Genomic DNA, 26,193 nt, shown 5'->3' with positions numbered 1-26,193 from the left:
GCATTTGGGAAAGGGAGAACTTCACAGAAAAACAAGATCTGACCAAAACCAATATTGTTTTATTTGAAGATCACTATCTGAGATGGCACAGCTACAAGCACATGAGAAACCGCAAGCACTTCAGGATGTCTACTTCCATGCTGAAATAGAGGTGAATATTTGTTTATTTAAATACAATTCTGTTGGAATTGCCTATATTGCTTCCACAAGCAAAGCTGATTACAATGATGAGGCCAGGGAATATCTTTTCTATTCCAATTAAATGGAACTAATTCTCCACCCACAAGAGAGTAGCTTGCAATGGAATAAAATATAGTATCTGTGGTCTGAGACATTCAAAACTCAAAGACATTTGCTTATTGCATTTCCAAAAGGGTGCAAAGGTTGAGACTACGTTCCTCCTCAGAGGTTATTTCTGAAACTACACATTCTAAAACTTAAAACTGAAATACTTCTATCCAAAACAGAAATATATAGGCAAATTTCTTACACACTTCCAAGGGCTTGATCCAAAAATAATGTTCACCCAATGGCTGCTAGGCCATATGAAAGGGCAAGGAAAGCCTTGGGGCTCTACAGCTTCAAGAGAGATTTGTAAATTGAGAGATAGATGAGGCTCACTGCAAGCTTTTTGGCAACACCTTCTTTAATTAAAAACCAAATAAAACAAAACAAAACAAACTTCAGAGCTGGTGATTTCACTCAGGTCTTCTTTGGAAGTAGTTCCTAAAATAAAGTTCCTAGGGAAAATAGAAGAGGAAAAACAATTCCAGGACAGGGAGGTTGGGGCTTCAACTACCTATGCCTCACTCAGATTAAGGATTTCATCTCTAGACAAATTCTCTGAAAAAATATCCTGGGTTATTGGGAAGGGAAGAAGGAAACCAATGGGGCGTAATGAAAGGCAAAGAGGCAGAGACAGTTTGTCCATCTCTTCATCTAGAAGTGTTATCCCATATAAATAATTTAATATTTATTAGCACAGAAGCTCAAACCTGAGTTCTCTGCATCTTGAATGATCTTAGAGTCATAAAAATCTATATGAAAATATTTTGAAACCAGCTAAAATGGAATAAATTCTATCAAGAAAAAAGTCCAAACAAATTAAAAAAACCTATAAAAAACATAGCTCTAGTAACCTCTGAACTCATCTGCTTGGATAAAAGGAAATATCTGAGCACAGTCATCTTCCCTCACCAAAAAGGTTCATACCTGTCTGTGTCAGGATAGCCAGGTTTCCTTTGCACTTTCTGAAAAACTATCTTTGGTATTCCCCATTGCTTGACAAAAATGGCTCAGAAATCTAGAAGGCATCCATTAAAAATTGATTTAAAATTAGCTTCACAGCTAATTGAGTCTCCTCACTGTCCTATCCAGACAGTGTTTAACTCCATCAATATTGCTACTTCAGTATTACTCCTGTTTTGATTGTTTAAAAAGGCTGTCTTCAAAGATTTGAGCAACACAGCAACAACAGCAACATTAACATACTGTGTATGTTAATGCTGATGTATAAATCAAATCTGCCAAGCAGCAACCTCAAATCAGTGGCAAATAGCTAGAAGTCTTATTAATATCAAGTCATAGTGGCCAGCAGGCAGAAAGGGAAAGAATAATAAAGCAAATAAAAATCCAGAAAATCCTCACCTAGAAGAACTGCCTAGTAAGGACTGTATCTTCAAAGACCATATTGTTATGGTTGGGGTCAATATAATTAGCTTAATTACAGTTCTAGATATTTTTCTTTTTTTACTCACCCTCATAATTTTCTTATGCTTAACAGATTAATTGACTGAAAAGACAACATCTTCTGTCTTCAGTACATATCCTGCCACACCACTGCACATATTTCCAGATGTGTCCATATTACCAGACACCCTAAAGAATGCAACAGTTTCGCCAAACCTAGGAAAAAGCCACTCTTAACACTAGCAGCTCTGCCAACTACCACTTAGTTTCCAGCAACCTCTTCTCTGGCAGTATCTTTGTGAAAGTGGTGGCATCCAAAATCTAACAACACACATCCCTTGCCAGCATCCTGGCTCCTTGACATACAGGCACTAGAACAAAACATGATAGAAGAACAAACCTCCTGGCACTACCAATCCACATACTCCTGGGCCTGGGACTGAGAAAAACCTCAGAGCAGATATCCCTCAGGGTTCTGACAGTAGTGACTGTCTGGCTCTAATAATAAGAAGTGTGTGAAGTTTAGTAAGAAAGAATAGGACAGGAGTGCTTTTCCCGGAGAAGCTGAATGGCATGCAATTCCTTCTCATTCTCCTGCACAGCCCCAGAAGTCCTGCACTCTGCTATCCCACACACCACAGCACTTTCACCTTGCCAGTTTAACTCCAAAACAGTATTATACAGGGAAGCTGAACAAAACTAGAAGGTCATCCTCCAACAGATGTCTCTTCTGTCTCTCCTTAAATGAAGGGCTTCAAGGGAACCAAGGCACAGCTTCTATTTTCTGCCTCCACTTGGCAGCAGACAGAGGGATAATACTGGCTGCAGTGACTCCAAATAATGAGAAGGTGTTATGCTCATATTTTAAGCAGAAAGTTTCATGATTTTTCAGATTTACCTGCTTTCTATGTCCCTCCACCTTCTGAGACAGTGGAGTTTGTCAAACCTTACAAATTGACGAACAAGTCTGCCCACAAGAAAGCCTATGCAGCTTGTCTGCTGCCTCCCCAAGGCTCTGTTACTGGCAACAGGATTCCTCCTTGCTGGAGTTAAGGCTGAGGGCTGGAGAGACTGGACTCACTGCAGGGCATGATCCTCACTAGTAAAATACATACTGCTGCCTTCCTACTCCAAATGCTAAATGGCACTTCAAAACCAGAATTTTAAAACATGTTGAAGGAGAGTTGACTCTGCCTTCAGCTTCCCAAACCCAGAAGCTATAAAAAAATCCTTCACAATTACAAGGGGTAAGGTAACGTGCTAGGCTTTTCTTGCACTTATAGAGATGTTCTAAAAGCAAATAAACTTTCTACAGTTAAATGGTCTAAGTTTCAAAAAGAGTAATTATCCACAGAGAAACTTTTCATATTTATTTTATGAGTAAATTTTCTCCTTTGGGTTTTTAAACCACTATTCCACATAATGTAGGCATGTATTTAATAGAAAAATAAAATTTAACTCTCAAAGTCCCACACAATTTGGAAAGAAACAGCATCAAAGTCTCCAATTGAAACTGATAATAAGCCTGCATGATCCCTTCAAGAAAAAATAAATCACTTGCATTAGAGCTTAGAACAATGTTATTTGACTTGCTCTGCCCTCTTACCTCTAAAATATTTCTGCTATCTTCAAGTATACATATCTGGGGTTTATATTACAGGAATATGAACTTTTTGTAAAACAATCTTTGATGGTTCTCCCACTTTAGGATATTCACACGCAATACACATGACATATTTCACAAATAGAGAATTCTTTGATGATATGCATGCTACAAAACAGTAGGACCACAAAGCAGACTGTTTATCCTAATGTTGTAACAGATCCAGAAAATATCCATGCATATGTTAACAGGCCAGCAACGCAAAATTACGTCCTGGTCAGAATACGGTTCATTTCTGATTTAGAAGATCAAACTGAGTTAGTTGCAGCTTGTTTGAGACACACACGTCTTCTGAGAGCTAAAATGAGAAGATACAATGTGATGGTGGTGGGTAGAGTCACTCCTTGGTCATTAAGAAGTGATAGTGTGTCTGTCACAATTGTTTGTCTTAGTCTGATAAAATTCATAATATGGCAAAGGTTTACAAGATTTACTAGCACAGCCCAATTGATTAGAAGGATAGCCTCATGAAAATTCAAGGAACCTTTTGTCTAAACAGATTGGAATGGCAAAGATGGGTTTTGATTTTCTCTTGTGTTTTTATTTTAAAAGAATCCTTGAAAGAACCATTTACACTAACACGTCTCTCAAAGGAATATCAAATGTCACTAGCCATGATGCATTAACATGTTCAAAGACTGCTCTGAGCTGATGCCAAAAAATCATTTTAAATTAACACATTTTTATTTTATAAAGCACATATGAAAAGTAAAAAAGCTGGTAGCACAGTCACAGAGTTTAAACGTAGGTCAATCTTCTTTTGCCTGAGATGAAAGAAAACTGGTAGCATTGGAAGACTTTTACAAAAATAAAGTTATTTGGGATCTTGTTTCCTTAGTCCCACTTGCTTGCCCATCCCCACTTAGAAAGTTCTAAAAACCATGAGTTGAAAGAAAACTCCTTATATAAAATTAATGTTGATGAAACAGCAATTAAGGCACTGCCAGTTTAGAGGAACTAAAGTATAACAATCTATCCTGATTAAACTTACCAGTGCAAGATAGGTTGCCGACCAGCTAAACTCTCTTTAGCTATTATCAGTAGTATCATTGTTCTCAAACAATGTTAGATGCACATGCTCTGGAACTTATATTTACCTGGTGGATTCTTGGCAGGATCATTGTGGCTTGGACTTCCTGGTTGTCCAGAATCTATACAGAAATGAAAGAAATATTTTAATAATTTGTTTTGCAAGTATCTCACAATCTTTCAGTACCCTCTCTATTAACTATTAAACTAATGCTTTACTTTATTCTTTAAAGGTAATTTCCCTGACATTCTATGTGACGCATTATTGAACAAACACTCTACCTGTAACCTATTTTATGCAGAGGTAGAAACATTGTGAAAGATGCAATGATCCTAGTAAGAGGAACATGTAGATCACTGAATAAGGACAAGAGAGTCATTCAGTTAAATAGTAAAGTTGTAAACACATTTACAAGGGTACCTTTTCATTCCCCTTCCCGCCATCCCTCAAATATAATATTGCATAATGAGCAAAGCAGAGCTAACTTCTTCTCAGGCAATGACCAGAAAGACACACTGGGTCAGGCAACTAGTGATGCTTGCAGTGATGAGGCCTTTTGCTTTAGCTTTTCCTTAAAGCACAAAGGCCTACATTGCTTCCACAGACTCATGACTGCAATGAGGATATGACAGCCTGTTTAAATACAATATGGTCTTTGTGTTCCTAGCCTGTGGGAACTGCTGTTGTGAAATTAAGATTATGTAACATAAAAACTAACAAAACTCAAATCCTGTAGATTTCAAACTGTGTTCTTTTGCACCTACATGCACCTACATGCACCATACATGCACCTATTGAATCAAGAGGAGAATGTAATTTCATGTTAATACACTAAAAAATAAATTATATCCTTATTCATTAAACAATTTATTTTAAAAACATCTACTTTTCACTGTATTCCCACATCAATAATACATCAAAACTCTGCTCCACTGCAAGAAATTAACAAAGATATAAAAAACAAAAAGTGCAGAGAGGAAGAAAATAAATTAGGCGCCATCATTTTTTCCACATACAGGCTGGTTTTGGAGCTGTTTTAGAGTCTGAATAAAAAATACCAATTTTTTTAAAGGTACTGGTGCTATTAATAGCATAAGGCCACCAAAACATTGTACCATAGAAACTGCTACCACAAATGAACTCCTGATGGATGTAGTGTCGTTGAATGCATTGCTGCTTACAGTGGCCAAATTAAAGAATAAACAATATAGAAAAGAAGAAAAGTTTATATCAACAAGTATTTTTCCTTCAACTACCATTACTTCTTCTTACAGCTGATGTAGTCCTCATCTTGGAATGAGAGATTCCCTCTACCTGCTACAAGAAGTTCATTGAATTCTGTTGCTACCCATTATGCTCTTCATAAACATGGTATGACTCACATGTCTCTCAAGCCCTTTAAGTTAACACAAGCTTGATTCTACAGAAGATTTTAACTGAGATGGAAATCCTTTTAACAGCTCAGGTTCTACTAAGTTGATCTGAATGGCAGTCATCCCAAAAAATATATACACCTGGGTAGCTACCTGGGTACTGGAATTCTAAGGCACATGTGAAATTCAGTTCCAATGGTGTTAAAAAAACCAACTAACTTTTCCAAAACTGAAATAAATCACTCTTGTGCACAATAAAATGCACATTGAATAGGGAAGTTCATTTATCTTCTTCAGCCTTGGGCAGGAAACATGAAGGGCAGGACTATGAGCTGGATTCTGCCCTTACCATGGTTTGGCACCTGGACACTCTTAGGTGTCCTATTGTGCAGCACAGTATGCAGCCATTCAGTATGTCTGGTTCTTTGCATGATGTGATACTTCCCTTAAAATAATTAAATCAAGTTAATTTGAAAACTTAATCAGCTACAAGAAATGCTAAGAGTCTAATGTTTCTCCACATATGGACCAATTTGTGGAGAATCATCCCTTTTCCTGAGTGAATTAGATGTTCTTCTAATAGGCATTCTTTGAGTCTGCAAACCATACATACCACTATTTAAATTCAAATTATAAGAGAGGATTAATTTTACACAGCAATGGTCTGAGTATAAAACTACTGCAGATATGTGGCTTAAGGAACTGTCATTTTGGTAGTAGATAAATCCAGTAAAGCTTGAACAACATAACTTCAGGATCACAGAGATTTGAAACTGAATTAATGAGACCAACCAGAAAATAACTTTTAAAGTTTTCTCCTGTTAAAATTCACTTTAAAAAAGAACAAAATGAAGTAATTTTTCAGATCTTGCACAGCAATTTGCCTTTCTTTCTAGTTTCTGGATTCAGGATTTAAAGATTAATGGCAGTTTGAACAATTGTTATTATAGTAAGAAATTTAGCAAAGTATTTTCTAATTATAGGGATAAGCAGTTGGCTATTTATTATAATTTTCCAATCAGACTTAGCTTTGGGTTTTGTTAACTACTCAGTCATCATGGCTTTTACGTATTGATTCTCAATTTGTGTTTTTTGAGTTCTCAACGAGATTTTGAGAAAGCAAAGGATTACTAAAGAAGAATATGAGAAGAAACTTATCTAAGCCTTCACTAAATGCAGTTGAAAAATCAAAGACTTTTATTCTGTATGACAGCATCAAGCTATGGAACTCTGCATTTAAAACACAGAGAGGCATCTGATCCTCAAGATGAAAGACACAGAGTTGAGATGACCTGTGATGATCCAGTTCTCTCACCAATGTCAGTAATTACAAAGCACTCTACTGTTTTGATTGGATGCAAATAGCTTTGCAAAGTACAAAAGAATCACGGTCATTATAGGATTAAACTATATTACTATAACTTCATATAACAGAACACTGAATGAACCAATACATTGAAGTAATGCTCTTCTAAAAGAGGGAGTAAGAGGCATTTTTGGGAAGCCACAGAAGTTACAGAAGTAAAAGACTTGTTAAGACACTTGAAATCTTTCTTTGTCCTCATCTGTGCAAGACCACTAATTAACAACATGAGCCCTTTCTTCCAGGAAAGGGAGATGGAGAAAGACATAAAACAAACTCATTGTCTGTCTAGCTGGATTTGCATTCAATTGTCAGAGCAAATAATCTTACACATTAAAAAATTTTAAAATAATTAAAAAAAAATACCCAACAACGAAAAGCAAAAGAATTCAAGCTACCAAAAAAAACCCCCAAGCAACTGCATAAGCTAGGAGCTGAATGAAAAGATACACAACAAGAAGCAAATCAAATCCCTTCAGGTTTACACAATGAAACTGAAATTTTCATAATTTTCATTTAGGTGGCTCCCAACTGTAAGTTCCTTTAGCTTTGTTGTTGTTGTGGTGGTTGATAGGGAGCAAAAGGTCTACGCATACCATTTACCTAAAATGGCTCTCATGTACACCTCACAGCTACAGCAGCACATCTTCTACTCTGCTCTTCTTGGTGCTGACTGATAAAACTTATTTTGATAAGTTATTGCCCCATGGATGAACAATTTATGTGAAACAGGTTCAAGCCAGACTTTACTTTTAACAGGTCATGTAACCCTGATGCACTTTATGTATAAGACCATGATTTAGCATGGCTATCTCCAAGACATTCAAACTCTATATAAAATTACTCTTGCTTCTAGGAGATTGTATGAAAGGATGAGACAAGAAGCTAAAATATATTTAATACTTAATTTTTTCCCTGTGTTTTCATTTCCAGGGGTTGATCACAATGAGCACCTGGGAGTGCAGGTAACTCCCAGTGCAGCCAGAGTTAAGACTAACTGACTGCTGAGGCCTGATTCAAGTGAGAAAATAAGCTTCCATTTTCCCCATGTTACACTAGGAAAAGTCTTGGCTTCATAAGACAGAGGAAAATTTTAAAAAGCTGTGTCCATAAAGTATCCATACAGCAAAGGACGAGATGCTCTCTCCCTTTAAATCACATTGTCTTTGACGAGCAGGAAGGACATCCATGCCAGCAAATCCAAGCAAGTCACATTGTTCTCACCAGCTTCCTGAAGGATTTTTAGTACTGCTCACCTCAGTAAACTTTCACTTTTCAGCTGATATGATACTCTCTTTAAAAAGCAAGCTGCTATACCTTCCTTATGCCCATCCTGTACAAAAAATTTTGGTTTTAAGGGTCTTTGTTAGAGCATAATATCATTGAAAACAAATAGCAGCAGAATCTGTTAAGAACTAAAAATATTTTCTAAAGCCATGTCTTGGGGATATAAGTAGTTTGTCCACAGGCATCACACTAATGAAATTAACTTTACCAGTGGTTTCAGTGAACACATTTCTATTTGCCACAGGCTATGAGGACTGCCTTTAATCAGCCTCAGCTGATCTCAGCTGATAGACACTAATTTAATCATTTACCACCAGGTAAATACATCCTTGCTCTTTGATAGTCTCCAATTTTGGTGTGAGGGATAAGGGACCACAGAGATGTGGCCATCATCAAACCATGTATGACATTGTTCAAACTTTCACATTCATATACAGCACTTGGCAGCTGACAGTGTCACTATCATGAACAAGAATCACAACTACCTTCCAGGCTGTCAGGATTACTTTGCCATCTGACATCACTTGACGCAAATGGTTGTACCTCTTGAAAATCTCAAGATCACAGGTCAAAATACTGTGGTAGAGACCTCGGAATGTCTTCCATCTCAGCCTCTGTTTAATCAGTTCTTGATCTCTCAAAGACTCTCAAAACATCCATAGCAAAGAAAAGTAAGACACCTTCCTCTTCTCCAAAGCAAATAACATGAGCCACAAAAATCCATAAAACAGATAAATAATTTCATCCCTGTGCCTTAAATCATTACCTTGACTTATTATTACTCTAATTTTACTACATAACTACCTTTTACTGCCTACACTATTTTACCTTGACAAAGCAACTGACTGGTTTGACAAATTTCCCAAACAATTGTAACCATTTCATTTTGAAAAGCAGTGTCTTTGTGTAGTCCTTCTCTATCTGACAATAGAGACCATCATACCATTTTAATAGCATTATTCACACCAACTCATGTGATAGGACAGCTAAAAGCGGTTTAATGCCCTATCCACTGAAAAGTGGATAGTATCCACTGAAAGGCTGCTATAAACATGGAAATGCTAGTGTCATCCTTGTTTTCATAAGTGTGTTAACTTGAGGAGGGATTTGTTTTTCACATCTTCATAAATCATTACACTTAATTCAAATACTTCTCTAGAAAATTTTGGGTCTTCGAGGTCTTAGAATAAAATGTTCACCACCATCAGTTTGTTTGGTAGAACACATGTCCTGTAGGGAGTTCTGAGGGAACTGAAATTGTTTAGCCTGGAGTAAACAAGCTTGAATATTATTGCCCTCTGCAGGAGGTTGGCAGGAGGTTGTCACCAGGTGGGGTCAGTCTCTTCTCCCACGGAACAAGTGATAAAACGAGTAAACAGCCTCAAGTTGCACCAAGGAAGGTTTAGTTTTGACACTAGGAAAAGAATCTGCACCAAAAGGTGGCCAGCCATTGGAATCAGCCACCGAGGGAAGTCAGAAAGTCACGTTCTGTGGAGGAATTTCACAGATCTATGGATGTGACAGTTAGGAGCATAGTTTAATAGTGGACTTGGCAATATTAGGTTTACAGTTGGACTTCAAGATTTTAAAGGTCATTTTCAACCTAAAGGATTCCATCATTATATGTCCCTGAAGAGATATGGTATGCAGCACAGCTCACAGGAGGAAGCGGCACCTTAAAAAACAAGTAGGGCTTCACTATGAGAAAGGCATGTTTGCCCTTGCATCTTTTCAACAGTATATACTTGTTAGCAATATGTGTTCATGACACCCAGACTGGAAACATACACAACACTGAATCAGTGACTTCTTTTAAAAAGATTGTTCTTTATTCTGCAAGAACTTTGTGTTTACAAGACAGCTCTGCTATTGCACTGGGTAGATACACAAAGAGCTAGTCCTATATATTTTTATTGTGCTTCATATTCATACAACTGGTGGTAGATGAGCAGCATAGAGAGGAGGAGGAGGCATGGCTGGGACCTTGCAGGAGACCAGAGAAACAGCAGGAGCTACCCTGAAGGCTGGATGTGGTGATCCTTTGCAGCCAGGCATTATCAGTGCCCACGTGTCGCACCAGGAGCTGTGAGAGTGAGACTTAGGTTCTTTACGTCAAAAGAGTGCTGCTGTCTAACCTCCACCTACCCAACAAAGGCAGCAAAGAACAGAGCTGGCTGCTTGTCCCAGAAAGCTAAGCTGCCTGTTGGTATTGGTAACTAGGCTTTACCCCAAGCAGGCAAGTCACTTCACAAATCCATCAGCACTCAGGCCATGGAGGCACTTCTGCTGGGAGCTGGTTAGGATAGCCAGCAGAAGCTGGGCTCAGTTTCCAATTCAGTTTGAAATTATTTGCTTTGGACTGGGGACACAGCAAGAGCTATTAAGCCATCAGCTGACCCATTTCACCCCCTGCCCCCATGCCCTCCCACCCCGGAGAAGCTCACCTGTGGCTGGGTGAAACGCCATGCCCCTGCCACTGGAGGAGCATCCCCATGCCTGGGCTTGCCAGGGCAATGCCAGTGCCACGTGGGCTGGCAGTGAGATGGTGCGTGATGCGCTGGGGCATCAGAGCCCAACGGGTCATGGCAGGCTCTCTGCTTCACCTCCTCTTCTATCAGCAGATCTGCCTCTGCCAAGTCACCCAACTGGCCATTGTCAAGACAGTTAACTTTCCTTCGGAGTATTTTAATTAGGTAAATAAAAAATGGTAATTAAATCAACATTACGTAATGTGTTTCTGATTTGTAATCTCATTTAAATTAATTAACTGACTCAATCCTTGTTTAGTTTTTAAACTGCCCTAGTTAAGAAGCGGAGCTCTGGGACTAAATTCAGATTTAGTATAGTTGAAAGAAATTCAAGGACCTAGAAGCACTTAGAAGAACGAAAATAGCAATATGCATAGTATGATTTTCAACTTTATATCCCATGCATAGATTTATCTTTTTAATTTAAATTCCTTTATTTGTTTATGTAACATAAATCACAATACTTATTTATTCAAAATATTTTTTATACAATTTATAAAGACCATATGTTTCTGGTATTGAAAACTGAACAAATTTCCCCAGCTGTGTTGTAAGTTGTGCATGGAATACACACATATGTATGGACACACACACACACAGACACACACACATATTTTTAAGTTAAGAAAAGGGTTACATTTTTTCATGGCCTGAAACAAATATTTCCCATACCTCATAATATTAGTTGAGCTCTTTCTTGACATGTACATTAAGAAGAGATTTACATAGGTATCAAGCCATATGTGGATGAATGTGAAAGAATGACATTTCTTTCCAAAAGTTGTTGGATTCAGTAGGAAAAGATGAGATATGAATGCCTAATATTCTCCATCTGGAGGATATTGTGGATACTACTCTAGTCAGAAATATTCAGAAGTCAGTTTTGGAAACCAAGGAGACCTTTTACGTTAAGGTATATCTCATAAGGGCTTTTTTTACTCATTCTTCAGAAAATCAAAAGTGAAATGTAGAACACAGTGGAAGATTAATTGTGATGTTTAGAAAAGGAAGAAATTATATGATAGAATATATTAATTGTATTATTTGCAAGCAAAGAATAGGAATTTCCTTGCATATACCTTCAGCTAAATAATAAACTATCCACTTTATTTTGTTCTGTAAGACAGAGTTGACCCTGATGTATATGCAGTGTAAATTGCTGAGATCTTTACAGAATCATGGAATCAATTAGGCTGGAATAGACCTCTGGGATTATTAGTCCAACCTATGATTAGCTAGAGACTGCACATGCCAGACATGGCAGTAAGAGACATCCAGTCTTTTCTTAAACACCTCCAGTGATGGTGACTCCACCATCTCCCTGGGCAGCCCATTACAGTTTCTAGACACCCCTTCTGTGAAGAAATTCTTCCTGACATCCAACCTGAACCTGCTGCATGGATTCTGGTTTCAGGGAAGCTAATGTAGATTCTACCACTGAGTCCCATGCAATCAGGATTTCATTTTCTGTTGAACTGTAGAGCAGTAAAGCAAAAAGAGTTCAGGGACATAAAATTCAAATTTCCACAACATTCTTAGGCCAGGGATAAGGATGACGGGAGTAAGAAAAAAATCAGTTTTGTTAACATGAATCTCAGACAAAGGTTGTTAAAATCAATGAAAAGTTTCTCCATCAAGTTTGGATGGGGCACTTTATGGTAAATTACAGCTTAAAAGAACAAAAAACCGCATAGTTCAGCAAATACTGTAGGACAGATCTGCATTTTTTTTCTTCCAAGTGAATTGCACTCTCCACTAAATCATACAGTAATAAAAGACAGATTCCTCAGCAGTTCAGACATTTACAATCGTATGCTACTTAACTTACTTCTAAGAGACATGGGGCATAAGGAACGCCATAGTTCTGTGGATCCTCAAGCAACACATTTTTTTATCAGAGATCTTTGTGAAAAAAATAGTCTCAAATAGAAGTCTATACACATGTTCTTTATAAAGTGGGTTTAATTTCATCTGCTGTAATCTAAAAGTTCATAGACAAAATATGCACCACTGCGCCTAACCATATTCACACACACACACACACACACACACACACACACACACACACACACACACACACATACACACTCACAATTAAAACAAACTAACCATGACAAAAGAAAGATTAAATCTATTAGTGGGCACTAAGTAGGTAATATACAAGAACAGGCTGAGAAAAATCACCCCAGCTCTTCGTGCCAGTGGTTCAAAGCTTGATTTTAATTTCATGGGTGCTCACAGGCACCATGTTTACACACAAGTTCGTAACAAATGATGAGAAAGCACTGAAGCAAAAGTGATAAAAAATTATGACCAATGAATTAGTTTTCTCTCTACCATGACCTTTTACAGTAGAAGTAGCTAATCAAATGATATTCCCTGCAGAATTTAAAATGTAAAACTAACTAAAGCATACAAATGTATGAACAACTCAGTTTTGAGTTTGTGCAGCGATGTTCTGCAAATAAATGCAAGGAATTATTTTTAAAGCACATAATTTACAAACAAAAAATAGTTACCTTTTTACATGGTTGAAACCATGTAAACCATGACTTTCAAGTTTAAAACAAAGCAATTTTAAAGAACATTTTTCACACAGGTTCCTCATTTCCCTACTAGCAACAGTACTGCTGTTGCAGTCATATTGGTCAAAAGTTTTTAAAAAACTATTAGAAGTATGTAAAAAGTATTAATGTGTTACATATTTGATCATATTCATTTGTGCCTGCCCAATATAGTTCTGTAGTTTTGTGGCTAATATCACATGCAGCATCTGTTTGAAATTCTATAGTTTTCACTGGATATTACACATCACTTCTTTTAAGTTCTCTAATTTCTAATTTCCCTGACTTTCCAGTCATCTGTGTAGGTGAAGTTCCCTGACAGGGACTATTGTACCTGATAGGTACAATACTAGCTGCAGTTTTGCAAGATATTAAAATATGCTTGCCCATTCAATATACAGCAGAGACTGCTTTTGCTCTTTCAATTTTGTTTTATTTACAAAAGTTGGCACATGTTCTTGCAATACCTAAGGGTATTATATACTTGAAAAAAAGGATACTACTTTTTATCTAAAAAAAACCCAGATGGCTCAAATTCCAAGGCTTTCATTTTTATTGCTTACTAGTTGTTGGGGGCTTTTTGCATGAGTAAAAATTGAGTGCTAATTAAAGGGGGGTCAGAGGGGAGAATGAGGGAGAACAAAAACCCTGACTCAAAATTCTTGCTGCACCTGGTAATTTGCCAGTGCCTTGAATACTATTTAACCATCCACTGTTTCTAAGGCTTATTTTCTTACCATTACGCTATCACAGCAGGACCTTGAGAAAGTTATCAAGACTGGTTTGGTCTGCAGCTATAAAAAAAAAAGTCTTTGGAGTTAAAATCCTTGTACATGTTTACTGAAAATATATCAGAAATTCAAGTTCAGAAATTCAAGTTTCAGTTTTTGCTGTGTATAAAGCAAAAGAAGTTGTACCAACCAACAGCTCCAAGACATGAAGGCAGAATGAGTAATCTTAGATATTCAACGTCTTCTATAACTGCAGATTTAAATTCTTATGAAAGGCCCTCTAATACTAAAAACCCACCCTTTCTGCTAGCTAAATATAAAAAATAAAATTCAATCCAAACAGAACTTTCCATTTTAATAACTCTTATATTCATGTATCTGTGCATATATGTGTGTGTGTGTGCAGAAATTATAAATTCATATTGATTCCAGCTTATCTTACTTATAGCCAATGTTTTGGGCTTTGAGAAGGGGGAAGTCTAATGGGTTAAATATGTTGACTCTCTTGTGCATAACTGAAAGAACAGAAATAAATGTGAACAACAGCACTTTCACAACAGCCTTCCTCTCAGAAATATTCGAGATTTTCCAAAAAACTTTAGAGAAAAAATAGCAACTTTGTACTTGCACTGCCCTTCTTCTGTGAACAATGCTAATCATTTTCCCTACTGTGCATTCACATAGCAGGTTCAAGATCCAGTTTGATACCTTATGTGTATTCAAGCGCCTTGGCAGCTCTGTTTTCCTAAAGAAATGGGTTAAAAGCACGTGACCTGAAGGAGTTAGATGAAACACAATGTACTGCACTATAGTTCAGTTGTATGCTCTGAAATTATGGCAGACCTTTTTACGACTGATTTCAAGCATGTGACAATACTCTAATGGAAACCTGCAAACTCATTTTGCTTCACCTTCCTCCCTTCTGCCTGTCTCTCCCTGCTCCACAAAAATACACAACACACCTTGTGTGATTCTGAAATGAGAACATTATTACAGCTCCCTTTTCAGTCCAGCCTTTTTTTGGTGTGGTTGTTACCAGCCCTCTAGAGCAGTGTAAAGTCAATCTGTCTGTGCTGCTTGAGCAACTTAAAGTGAATTCAGAAAAGTGCACAGTGCCAAGTCTAAACTTCATTCACAGCTGCCTAATTTTGAGCAGTTCAGGTTTCCATGTAGTTGCTAGAATTTGTATTGATATGCAGATGAGACCAATTGGCTAGTCTGATATTAAATTTTACACTTATGAACAGCTGTATTAAGCAAATCTCCAAAGCCCCAAAATGCTTTTATCCTTTCAAGTAGTTTTCCAGGAGGTATTGTACCTCTGAATAACAACTGTATCCCTTTAATGCCAACTTAAAAGTGAAGCATGAACAACAATGGAGCCTTTTCAGGACAGCAGTATGATATCAGTAATGGCAAGAACATGAGAAAATACAATTCTCACGTGAAGTTCACCTTGGCCTAGGGCTGTGTTTCTCCACCCAGTGGGTGTGACTGACAGGCAAGCATTAAAGAGGGCCCACTAGCAAGTCACACATCACACTTGTAAAAACAAACCAAGAAAAACAGAACAAACCAAAAGGGAAAAATAAAAAAAGGGCACTGATCCCAGGACACAGCACAGTTAAGTCTGCTGGACAGAATTCCTCCCAGATTGCTTCCCCCCTGCCTCAACTCCACAAAATTGTGAAGCTGCCCCATAGCAATAAACACTTCTCAAATGATACTCTTCTGTTCAATGGCCCACATTCATTTCCACATGTGGAAGGACAACTATGGCGTGTGACCTGCCTGCAGTACAGCAAACCAACATCAGGATTAGTAACAGAAGCCCTCCACCAGCAGCAAAGCAATCTCCAGAAGCTAAGCACAGACCAGCACATTGTTTGGCCAATTTTTCTAAACTGATTCTGGCATTATTCTTCCTACATACACAATCGCTAAAATTAAAGCTGTGTAACAACATTAAAGCAGTTTGTCTGCTCTAAGTCTAAAGCCCTGTGTCACCCCAGGAAACACTAGGAATATTGTACGGACCCTTTCTTCTATTTTAATCAAATGAGCAATGAAATCACTTCCATACGCATAGCTAATGATAACAACATGATGTAAGTGTTCAGAAGATGGAAACAGTACATGAAGACAGATAGCCATGACAATAAGAATAAATCTAAAGTTTTATACCAAGTTTAGTCTAGAGGTTACCACAGTATGTGATTGTATCTAGGAGACAGCCCAGAAAACATCACTAGGAATATTGTTAAGCTAGCAAACCTACAGTGTTTTTCATATACCACTTGGCTCAGCTACAGCAAGTGCAGGTATCTTTGCACAGTTCTCACCTACACACCACAGCCTAACATTACATTCATGTAGAATACAGGCAATCACATGAGGATCTCTCTGCAAAGGCATATGTCAACACCAAAAGGATATCTGCCTTCCCAAATGTATTAACATAAGTCTATTTTAATAAGCAGCAGATGGAAAAAAATGTAACCAGTGTGTTGCAGCCTTACAAAAAAAAAAAAATACTAGACTAAACACACATAAAAACATTCACACGTCAAAAAATGACAGTTATTAAGTTATGAAAAAAGAAGTGCACTGATTTTAGGGCAGAACACGGTAAATTCTCTGGACTGTATGTTTTCATGAGATTAGTGGGGAAAAGCGACAGAACACTGACATATTTTTGCACATGTGCAGCTGTCCACAACCAATATTTGACCCTAGAAAGGGCACAGTTACCCCATTAAAGACTTTGGCAGCTCCATTTACCCAGGATCTAAATCTATCATTAACTTTAGGCATACTGTATTGTTAAAGATTTACTGTATTGTTAAATTGTTAAAGATTTACTCTAAGATAAGTTGCAACTACCTGTATTCTTTTCCCTATCTCCTCTTTGCATTGTCTCTCTACCTTCCTTGTGGCACCGCCATACGCCTTGGAATATTCTTCAACCCTGAAATTTTTGCAGCACCCAGGAAAACATTTTTAGTTAAACAATGTAAAACCACTAAGAGTTGTAGAGGTTTCTCACTTATCTGAATAAAAGGGAATCCAATGCTGCTTATTTTGAAATTACTATGAAATTATTATTATCATGTCTATTGCTGAAGGCATCCTTGTGTTTTATTGTATTTTGCTTCTCACCATTACTTTAAAGAAACACCTTCTCTCTAAGGGTGTGTAGGGTAGGGGAGATGCTGAGAGGATGATGAGTAAAGTTTCCTTTGAAGACTGACTGAAATAGTAAGGTGTGCTTTGCAACCTGGGCTTTGATGAATCATCTGAACAGAAGGCTTACCCTACAAGTATGGAATGCATGGTCAACAGTCATTCCGCATTTAAGGCTACTATTATCAGTCTCAGTGATTAGGTTAAAACTTGGAGGTTAAAATAATAGATGAATATCATTATCATGATAAGAAACATTACAAGAATAGAAGTGGTAGATATGTTTTTCTGCTTCTATCTCACAAGGTGAGGAGAGGCTGAAACACAACCAGGAAAATTAATTTTATTCTAGAGAAAGTATATAAAACCATACAGTTCAGGAATTTTCAGATTTATGTTGATTAAGTTTCTTTATTATTAGAATTATTGTTTACTATTTCTTTACTATTAGAATTTTCCAATTATAAATACTACAGAAAGCAAATTTTCTTAGTAGTTACAACAGGGTCACAATATTAATGCAGATGCGGATCCAATTGCTGAGATTTGTAGTACTAAATTCCAAAGGAACTTGACTCCTAAATATAGTAAAAGAGCAAGAGTAAGCAAAATCAAGTTGGGTGAGGAAGGGGAGAGACATAAATTCACAAAACCAAAAGGTTATTATGTATCTTAAGCACTTGGAATTTCATAAGAGGAATTTTAAGAAAGCTTCAGTGCTCCCTGCCACTATAAGCACTTTTTAGAACTATGATCTATACACTTTTCTGCAAAAAACTTCTCCGTATGTTTGTCTCAGCTATGTGGTGTGTACTTTCCATTTAGCCAAATACAGAAGAATAGAAGGGAAATACAAATGTTGGCATAGGTGATTTCAAGCCTTAGTTGTTTGACCTTTTTGTATAAGCTTTTGGCATCTGTGTCTTGGCAGGCAGAATGCAGGCCAAGCCAGAACAAAGAGGAAGACAGGAAGCAGAAAGCTGGCCATGTCTCCTTGGCAGTCAGCATTGCAACAGGTTGAAAAACCACATTGTTGCCAAACCAGAAACAGTGGGGGAAGCCCAGATAGCTGGCAAGTCACATACGGCTGTATTGTACATCCTAAACACTAAATGCTTGATAAACTGAAGTGCTATACCAGAGCCTAATCTACTTAAACTCTCTTCTCCTCTACAGGGGAATACTTCATTTGCCCTTGTTTATGTGTTTTCTAGAGAACTGACACAGCATCATTGCTATCATCTATGGGCTGGCAGGCTAAAATCTTGCTGCCACTCTATGAGTGCTTTCAGCATCTTTCTAAAGAATCCACTAAGACACTGCTAGAGCATGGAATTCCCTCCACACACATCCCTGTTCTGCCCCCAGCCCCCGCTCCTGAGGATCCAAGCTTTAAAGTACCCACAGGATGCACTGGCTGCAGATTGCTAGTTGTGGAAAACTGCATTTACCACTTTGAAAATTGTTTTTTAATTCTTGCCATATCATCTGAACAGTATTATTTCACGACCAGCATTTGCCCTAACATTATGCAAACATTCAGCTTCAAACCTAGGATGAGAAAATATCTTTGGTTTTGCGCACTCCCAAATATCTGAACAAAGGGAGGTTGTTTTGGACTTTTCTGTGGGTACAGTTCCCACCCTGGGCAGAGAATTGGGTAGGTCACTTCCAGGCCTGTGCTCTGCAGATTGCTGCAGGCTGTTGCAATGCTGGGGCAGTGCAGCCGTGGTGCTCATTGCCTCAAAGGAAGAGGCAGGAGTGTTGCCAACATGTGCAGAGGGAGGAATACTGTACGTGTTTCCTCCATTGGTTAGTCAAGGTTTCTTCCACTCACAGTGGACCACAAATTTCAAAGGGGGCATGACAGAGTGTGGTACATGTTGCTCAGCTCCCCAGGAAGGTCTGGCTCACTGCTAGACATGGAGATTTTCTTCCACATAGGGCACCCTCAGCAGCTGTAGAGGGACTCTGCTCTCCCAGACTGGTACAAAATCACCTCTTGCCAACCCCAGCTGTTTAGGAGGTTTATTCATGGAGAAAAAATACAAGGGCTATTTTGTCCCCAAATAGCACCCATGGTTCAATAAAGCCTTGGAAAGGGAGGCAACAGGGGGATTGCACTTTATACAGATCTTTATTTACCAATAATCCATTAAAGTACTAGTGTCAAAGATGAGTGATAAACAATCTCTTTGTTGGTGTGGAATGCATTTCTCACTGCCTTTCAGATCTTTCATTCCTGTGGCCAGGCTTTTACTATCTTGATAACGTGTTATTTTAACACCAATGAATTACAAAGCATAATTTTTTTACATGTTGATTCTGCCTTTGGGCCATGACCAGCATTCTCACAGACTCCCACGGCCAAATAAAGGAGAAAATAAAGATCCTACTCATCACAGTCCTTTGCCACCAAACAGAATTTTTATTGTTAACAAAAAGGCCAAAATCTATTAAAAAGTTTCATACCACTCCCAAAAACACTCTGTTCTGTGCTGTAATTATACTCTAAACACAGCAACAATGCTGAAGAACTGTGTTCCTAATAAAGGAGAGAGCACTTGAGGAAAACAGATAATTCCAATTTATCAGCAAAATTAATTGATTGATTGATTGATTGGTTGATAGAAATTAAGACAACTATAAATTTAAAGCAATGATCACTTCCTACAATAGGAGTGTAAGAAAATGTCTTGTGATCATGAAGGGCAAGAAGTTATTCTGAATTCCTGCAGCAGTCAATTGTATGGGATCCCATAAATAAATTATATTCCCTTCCTCACAGCTAATCTTTATAGCTCAGCAGGTTGCAGAGATAGAATTAACCTTACAACTAGGTCCTAGCTTATGTCCTTAGTGTTTAGCATCTGCTTTTGCTAACCTTCCTCAATCAGTTTTTTAATATATCTATGCTTTAGTACTTAGTAACTTAATCACATTTATATGATGTCTACTAAAAGCAAGTAAATTCACTTTTTAAAAAAATGCATTTAAGATTAACTCACTTCAATGAAAATTGGGAAAAGGCAAATCAATTGGAAGAAGCTCTTGTTTTTTGGATTGCCTTTCACCCATATTAAGAACCTAAATTTCTGGAATCCATTAAAAAATTATGCAATTAATTTCACTGAGCATTTTTTGCGTCATATCACATCCATTTAAAAACTTTCTGGTAAACTATGCCCTCAGTCTTTTCACTTTTGTATCTACTTGCATACCTTCCCTCATTTGAAGTGTGAAGCAAAACTAGTTCAATAAGTTTCTGCAGGTCAGCTGTAAAGGCACTTTGCTGTCCTTAACCAGTCATCCCACTGCCTCACACCACCGCATCCTGGCCCCACACACAGGGAAACCAAAGCTGAATGCTCTGTGGGGCAGAGACCATCATCCAGACTGCTGTGGGACTACCAAAAGCCTTCATTCTGCTGCTGCTGCAGCATAATTATCAGCAATAAGTGGCTTGGCCTGGAAATACAAATGTCAAAATTAAAGTAGACAGGACACTTCTTTTGGCTGCCCATCCAATTTTCATAACTAAAGTCTCTACTTTAGTTATACTTTCAAAAAAAAAAAACCCAACGAACAAACAAACAAACAATCGTTCCTGCTCCTCAGTTTGTCCAAACTGAAGTGATCCTTTAAATCCTGAAGTCTGGCAGCCCTAGAGAACATGCTAATCTGATTCTGTGACTGTGCTTACTCTGTGTTGCCTAGCTCCTGAATACAGAGCCCTCCAGGCCAGGGACAGCCCCTCTGACAGTCTGATCCCCCTCAGAACTGGGGAGGGACTGTGAGGAAGGACTCCACCTTTTGGCCTTTCAAAGTCACAATTTTCATTCCCACAAAATGCAAAAGTTATTAGAGAGAGTTACTTTAATTTATTTAATAGTCAGTGAAAAGATTTTTTCTAATATGCCTTTTTATATTATAAAACATGAACCAATTTCACAGAGCAAATTAACTCATGCCATTATAAAATACTGCAACCTCCAGCATTCTGGAGTTTTCAGGAAAGGCTCTTTGGCTGCTTTTGCCATCTAAGGCTGAATAATGCTTGTGATTGGAAATTATTTTTCTTTTACTCTATGAGAACAATTACTGCAGCTATCACACAATTATTGCAATTATAGTTGTAAAGACTGCTGTTCGGAGCTATTCTCTGTAGCACCATTTTGCAATACCAGGAACATTTGTCTTTTCTAATGATCACCACCAGCACAAATGTCCTTTTGTAGCTCTTTAAGTGATTTCATTTCTTTCTATTAATATCCTGTTACTTGCTTTGGGAGAAACAAAGGAGACAGGCCCCAATTAATATATACTTTTAATGCAAAGGCTTTTAGCGAAGCCAGGGCTAAGGCATTTTAAAACAGGAATTGACACTTCCCTTTACTACAGCCTAACATTTTCAATGTGCCTTGCTAAATGGATAGAAAGCCCCCAAAATACTTCAAATCTGTGTTTCATAAACTGTACTCTAAGAGAAGCAGCAATAAAGTTTATTGCAGACCTAAAGTATCTGCATAAACCCGTTTAATTGAAAAGTGGGTGGAGAGGGCTGCCAAATTAAATGTTTACATTAGCACAGCTGTATTGTAAAAACATTCTGCCCCCTGTGCTTTGTAATTATAAGATATTTCTGGACTGTGTATCTCTGCAAAGTTTATCTCTACTGCCAAGAGTGTTTTGGCACAGAGTGTCTGCAATTTTTGGCAGCCAGAGAGCTCTCAGCGCAGGCAGTATCTAAAATGGCTGCCAAGCAGTTATCCCGAAATGTCGTCGATCTGGCGTCGTCCTGCATGAAGGGCAAAAGTCAAGACTGGTTCTAAAACCATCAGAATGTTCTAAGTGAGGCAGGGAGCTGGTTTTCCAGACAAGAGCGGGACCTGGCACTGCAGGGCAGTCACACCAGGCTCACCAGTACATTGTGCTCAGCAGTGAGCTAAAAGACAGGCTGACTGCTCCACACATGCCATCACTGGGGAAAAAGGGGGGAGGAGGGGTTTCCTGAAGGGAAGCTTACTTTATTGTTTTAAATTATGCACAAATCGTCATATGCTTCCCCTGTGCCAGGAGCACACACGTTGGGACATTGCAGAGCACAGCTACTCTGTGCTCAGGCACAAGGCACCAGCCCAGCCCCAGACGCTTTATACCTCCTTCACACTGATGGCATTTGCCAGCTTCTAAAGAAAATCCCTGTCTTTTCCAAGCTACCAGCGAAACGTAAAAAACCCTTCCAAACATCTCAAGCCTTTGGTGTGACTGTCTCTATTTTATTTGAGGTGGACTGCTTCATCACGATACGCCAGCCATGGGCAGAATTAGAAAACCTTAACTATTCTGTCCCAGGCCTGTATAATAGACAGAAGAGTGTTCTTTCATTGTGTCCAATGTCAAGACAAATGTAGATTGAGAGATTCCTTAGGCCTTGTACTCTGCTCTAACCATAACTGTGCAAAACCAAAGCAAAAGCATTTCACTGCTTTTCTATCTCTTGCTGGGCAGTTTCACAAGATTCTGGTTGTTTGGATAATGACAGCTGACACTTGAAGGTATCATGATGTTTTCACTGAATTCTCTTTAAAAGATAAAACTCTACAAGCATTTTAGCATCACTTGGAATTAAAAAATAAAATAGGAAGTGTCCACACAAGAAAAAAATATTCCATTAGTAGAAGAATCGCAACCCTACAGACACTAAGTAAATACCAAGCTTGTCTTGTGGGTGCTGCCCCTATCTTTTTACAGTCCTAAGCCTCCCTATCGACTATCATTATATAATAACATCTGAATAGGAGCTTTTTGTGAAAATGCTATCCAATAGATCCATGAAATGTTTATTGCCCATGGCCACATTGCATCAGAAGACTTCAGATCAACCCAAATCAATTATTTATATAACTATATTTCATTTCTAATCCTTTCTACTCTATTGAGAAATTTCTGTACCACTAAATAGAGAGGACATTCACTTTGATAGTTTTGTCCTCTCAATATGCTTCTGAATTAATTGACTTTCACCTTTGTTTAATTAGTAATCAGGGTCGAAGTCACACAGCTATGTAATACTGATGTCCTTGTAAGGTTCCAGTGAGCTGGGGTTAAGGTTCCAAAGAGCATCTCTTCCATTAATATTTAATAAGTGTATCTCTAAACTGCTCTCTACCAAAAAAGAAAAAAAAAGGAAAAAAAAAACAAAAAACACAACCCCAAACTAGCAAGAGACTATGTTTATCAGTCTCTCATGCAAAGGGACATCTCCAAAAAAATCATGCCACATTTTATTTTATCTGCTGCTTACAGCCTCTACAGATGAAGCTTCATTCTGTAAATATCATGCCACTCTTCTTCCTTTCAAAGAGATATATGTATTTTAAAAACAAATATCTACCTGTTCCCCATTTCTCATCCTCACTGAGCTAACATTGCACTTTTAGTCAAAACACTGAAAAAACAAGGGCCTTTTTCCTTTATGGATGCACTGAGTACTTCACTTACTGAGAATCCCAAAACTTTCCCTGGACTGAAAGAAATATTGAAAGTGCTCAAGAATACAATTCTATTCATTTATGAGAGACAAACCCAGATACAGCTTTTTCCAGCTCAGATTCCAGGGTCTTACTTTATCCCAAGTCACTTGCCTGGTATCAGGATGGTCAGATAAAGATGACTATATACTTGCAGATAACTCAGCACCTTCATGCTCTAAGCAGTAATAAAACGATATTGCATCCCCAGTCTCTGGGTTCTGCATGCTACTGGCAAACTGGTTCACTAAATCCAAAGTGAACAAATTTTACCTATTCCAGCTTTAAAATTACTATGAAATTCCATTTACATTATTAAAAAATATTCCATTATACACATGTTATGCTTTTAATGCTGTAGGAAACATCCTTGTATCTTAGTAGTATCTTTTAGTATCTTAGCAGTTCCACTTGTGTATTTAAAAAGGCTCAACCACTTGGGTCACATTTTCACTGGTATATGGCTTGCTGAAGTATTTAAAGGAAAGAAGGATGAAGATGTATTTTAATATATACACTTACTCCTATGTGATCTTTCTTTTGTTGAAAATTTTCAAGACAGGAAAACTCAGAGTATTTCCTCTTTCAGAAGCACTACTAAAGATATTTCAGTTTTACATAAACACCATGGATAATACCTCTGCTTTCCTTGCATTCCTTAGCTAATGGCTACAATTGATGGCTAAATCTCATAAAAACCTCCTGGAAGAGATCACTGAATTGTGTACTTCACTCCAAAACATGAGGGGGCAAAAGTTATCTCAATATAATTCTGGTTTTTGCATCAATTTATTATTTGTTTATTCTACACATCCAGAGGGTCCTAATCTATCTTGCCTGCAGTATACAAAGCCATATGCAAAAAGAAAGTTGCTTAGATAGATCCTTGAAAGTCAAGGTGTAACAATCAGTGTTGGCAATATGTTTCATTTTTTGCTCTCTGAGCCATATGTATTTTAGTTTTTGTAGTACTTTCTTAAAGTTCTTAATCAAGTAAACCTAATGTCTTAAATATTCATGCTGTGCTGATACTCCTGCAGCACCTGTGCACATATGTATGTGCAAAATTAAGCCAAACATCTTTATTTTGTGAACAGAATCTTTATTAGCATGACTGCCTCTCTTTGATTCCGAAATCCAAATCTCCAACCAGAGATGACTGCAGCATCTCCTGCAGCATCTCCTTGAAAGCACTGTACAGTAATTACACAATCTCATGGCCAACTTCAGTTGTCACGTCAGGCCTGTCCACAACAGACAGTTACTGTTTTAGAGGTCAAAGGGAGGAGGAATTCTGGGATTCTGAAGCACTATTCCTACAAAATACTGTGTGCATCACCCACAAACCTAAAATAATCACTGCAGCACTCTTCAGTAAGGGTCCCCAGCATACAGCTTTTCTATCTCCACATATCTGTCACAGAAAAATAGTGTAAACATCTTGTGACAAAAGTCACAAGATCATTCTGTCTTGATACCAAGGGCTGTCCTTCATGAGTCTCCTTATACATGCAAACCATTGTCATCTTCTTTGCTTAAATTACTGCTTTCTAAGGGACCAAGCTTTGAAATTTTCAAGTCCAAATGAGAGGCCTGACAGCAGAATGGAAACTTTTATGAGAACTCAACAGTTGTCAACATGTGCTAATATAACAAACTATTTAAACAGACTGAGGCATTTTTATTTAAAGTTTCTGCTTTGCTACTAACTCTTCATTCCATCCCCTACTAAATTTCAGTTCCACATTTCGTTCTCTATTTCCTATTGTTATCTTCATTAAATCTATGATGATTTTTTTCTCTGATGGTATTGGTAGGTTTTAGAAAATAGCATCCAGGGACTGGAAATGAGGATACTTTTTAGTGAATAAGGACTCTAAGTTACCACTTTTATTTTTTAATGATGGAAAGAAAAGTAATGAATCAGCCTTCTTTTAAAAAGTGTTCACATATCTTTATGAATTGAACCATCTCTGTCCTTGTTCCCAGGCATTAGAATCTGTTGAGAGTATTACCTAGTCTTACCTACATCACTGTTTGAGTGAACTCTAAATTTTTAAGATATGTCAGAGTAACCATCGCCTGTTGAGAAGAAATGTTTGCAGAATAACACTTAAATAAGATCAGACAACCAGCTTACTAGTAACTGACTTCTGGCATTAATTTTGAAGCTGTTTACATTAGGTGAGCTCTTGATACAGTGCACACAGATTGACCATGTTTCCACAGCCATGTAGCTTTCACAGTCT

The 26,193-nt window shown here is 37.8% G+C and overlaps 1 protein-coding gene across 9 annotated transcripts in view; it reads right to left on the bottom strand.

Moving 5' to 3' along the window:
• The window catches only part of NFIB (nuclear factor I B), a 170,113-nt gene that overhangs the window by 67,336 nt on the left and 76,584 nt on the right, over nucleotides 1-26,193 (bottom strand). For all 9 annotated transcript variants that reach the window (XM_059873347.1, XM_059873339.1, XM_059873340.1 and 6 more), the window contains exon 3: nucleotides 4,450-4,503. In XM_059873347.1, coding sequence (XP_059729330.1) covers nucleotides 4,450-4,503 — 54 coding nt within the window. The remainder of the gene's footprint in view (nucleotides 1-4,449; nucleotides 4,504-26,193) is intronic.

Source organism: Haemorhous mexicanus, chromosome Z, assembly GCF_027477595.1.
Source record: "Haemorhous mexicanus isolate bHaeMex1 chromosome Z, bHaeMex1.pri, whole genome shotgun sequence".
NCBI lineage: Eukaryota > Metazoa > Chordata > Aves > Passeriformes > Fringillidae > Haemorhous > Haemorhous mexicanus.
The sequence above is the reverse complement of the archived record's forward strand: the minus strand, read 5'-3'. Positions and strand labels throughout refer to the sequence as shown.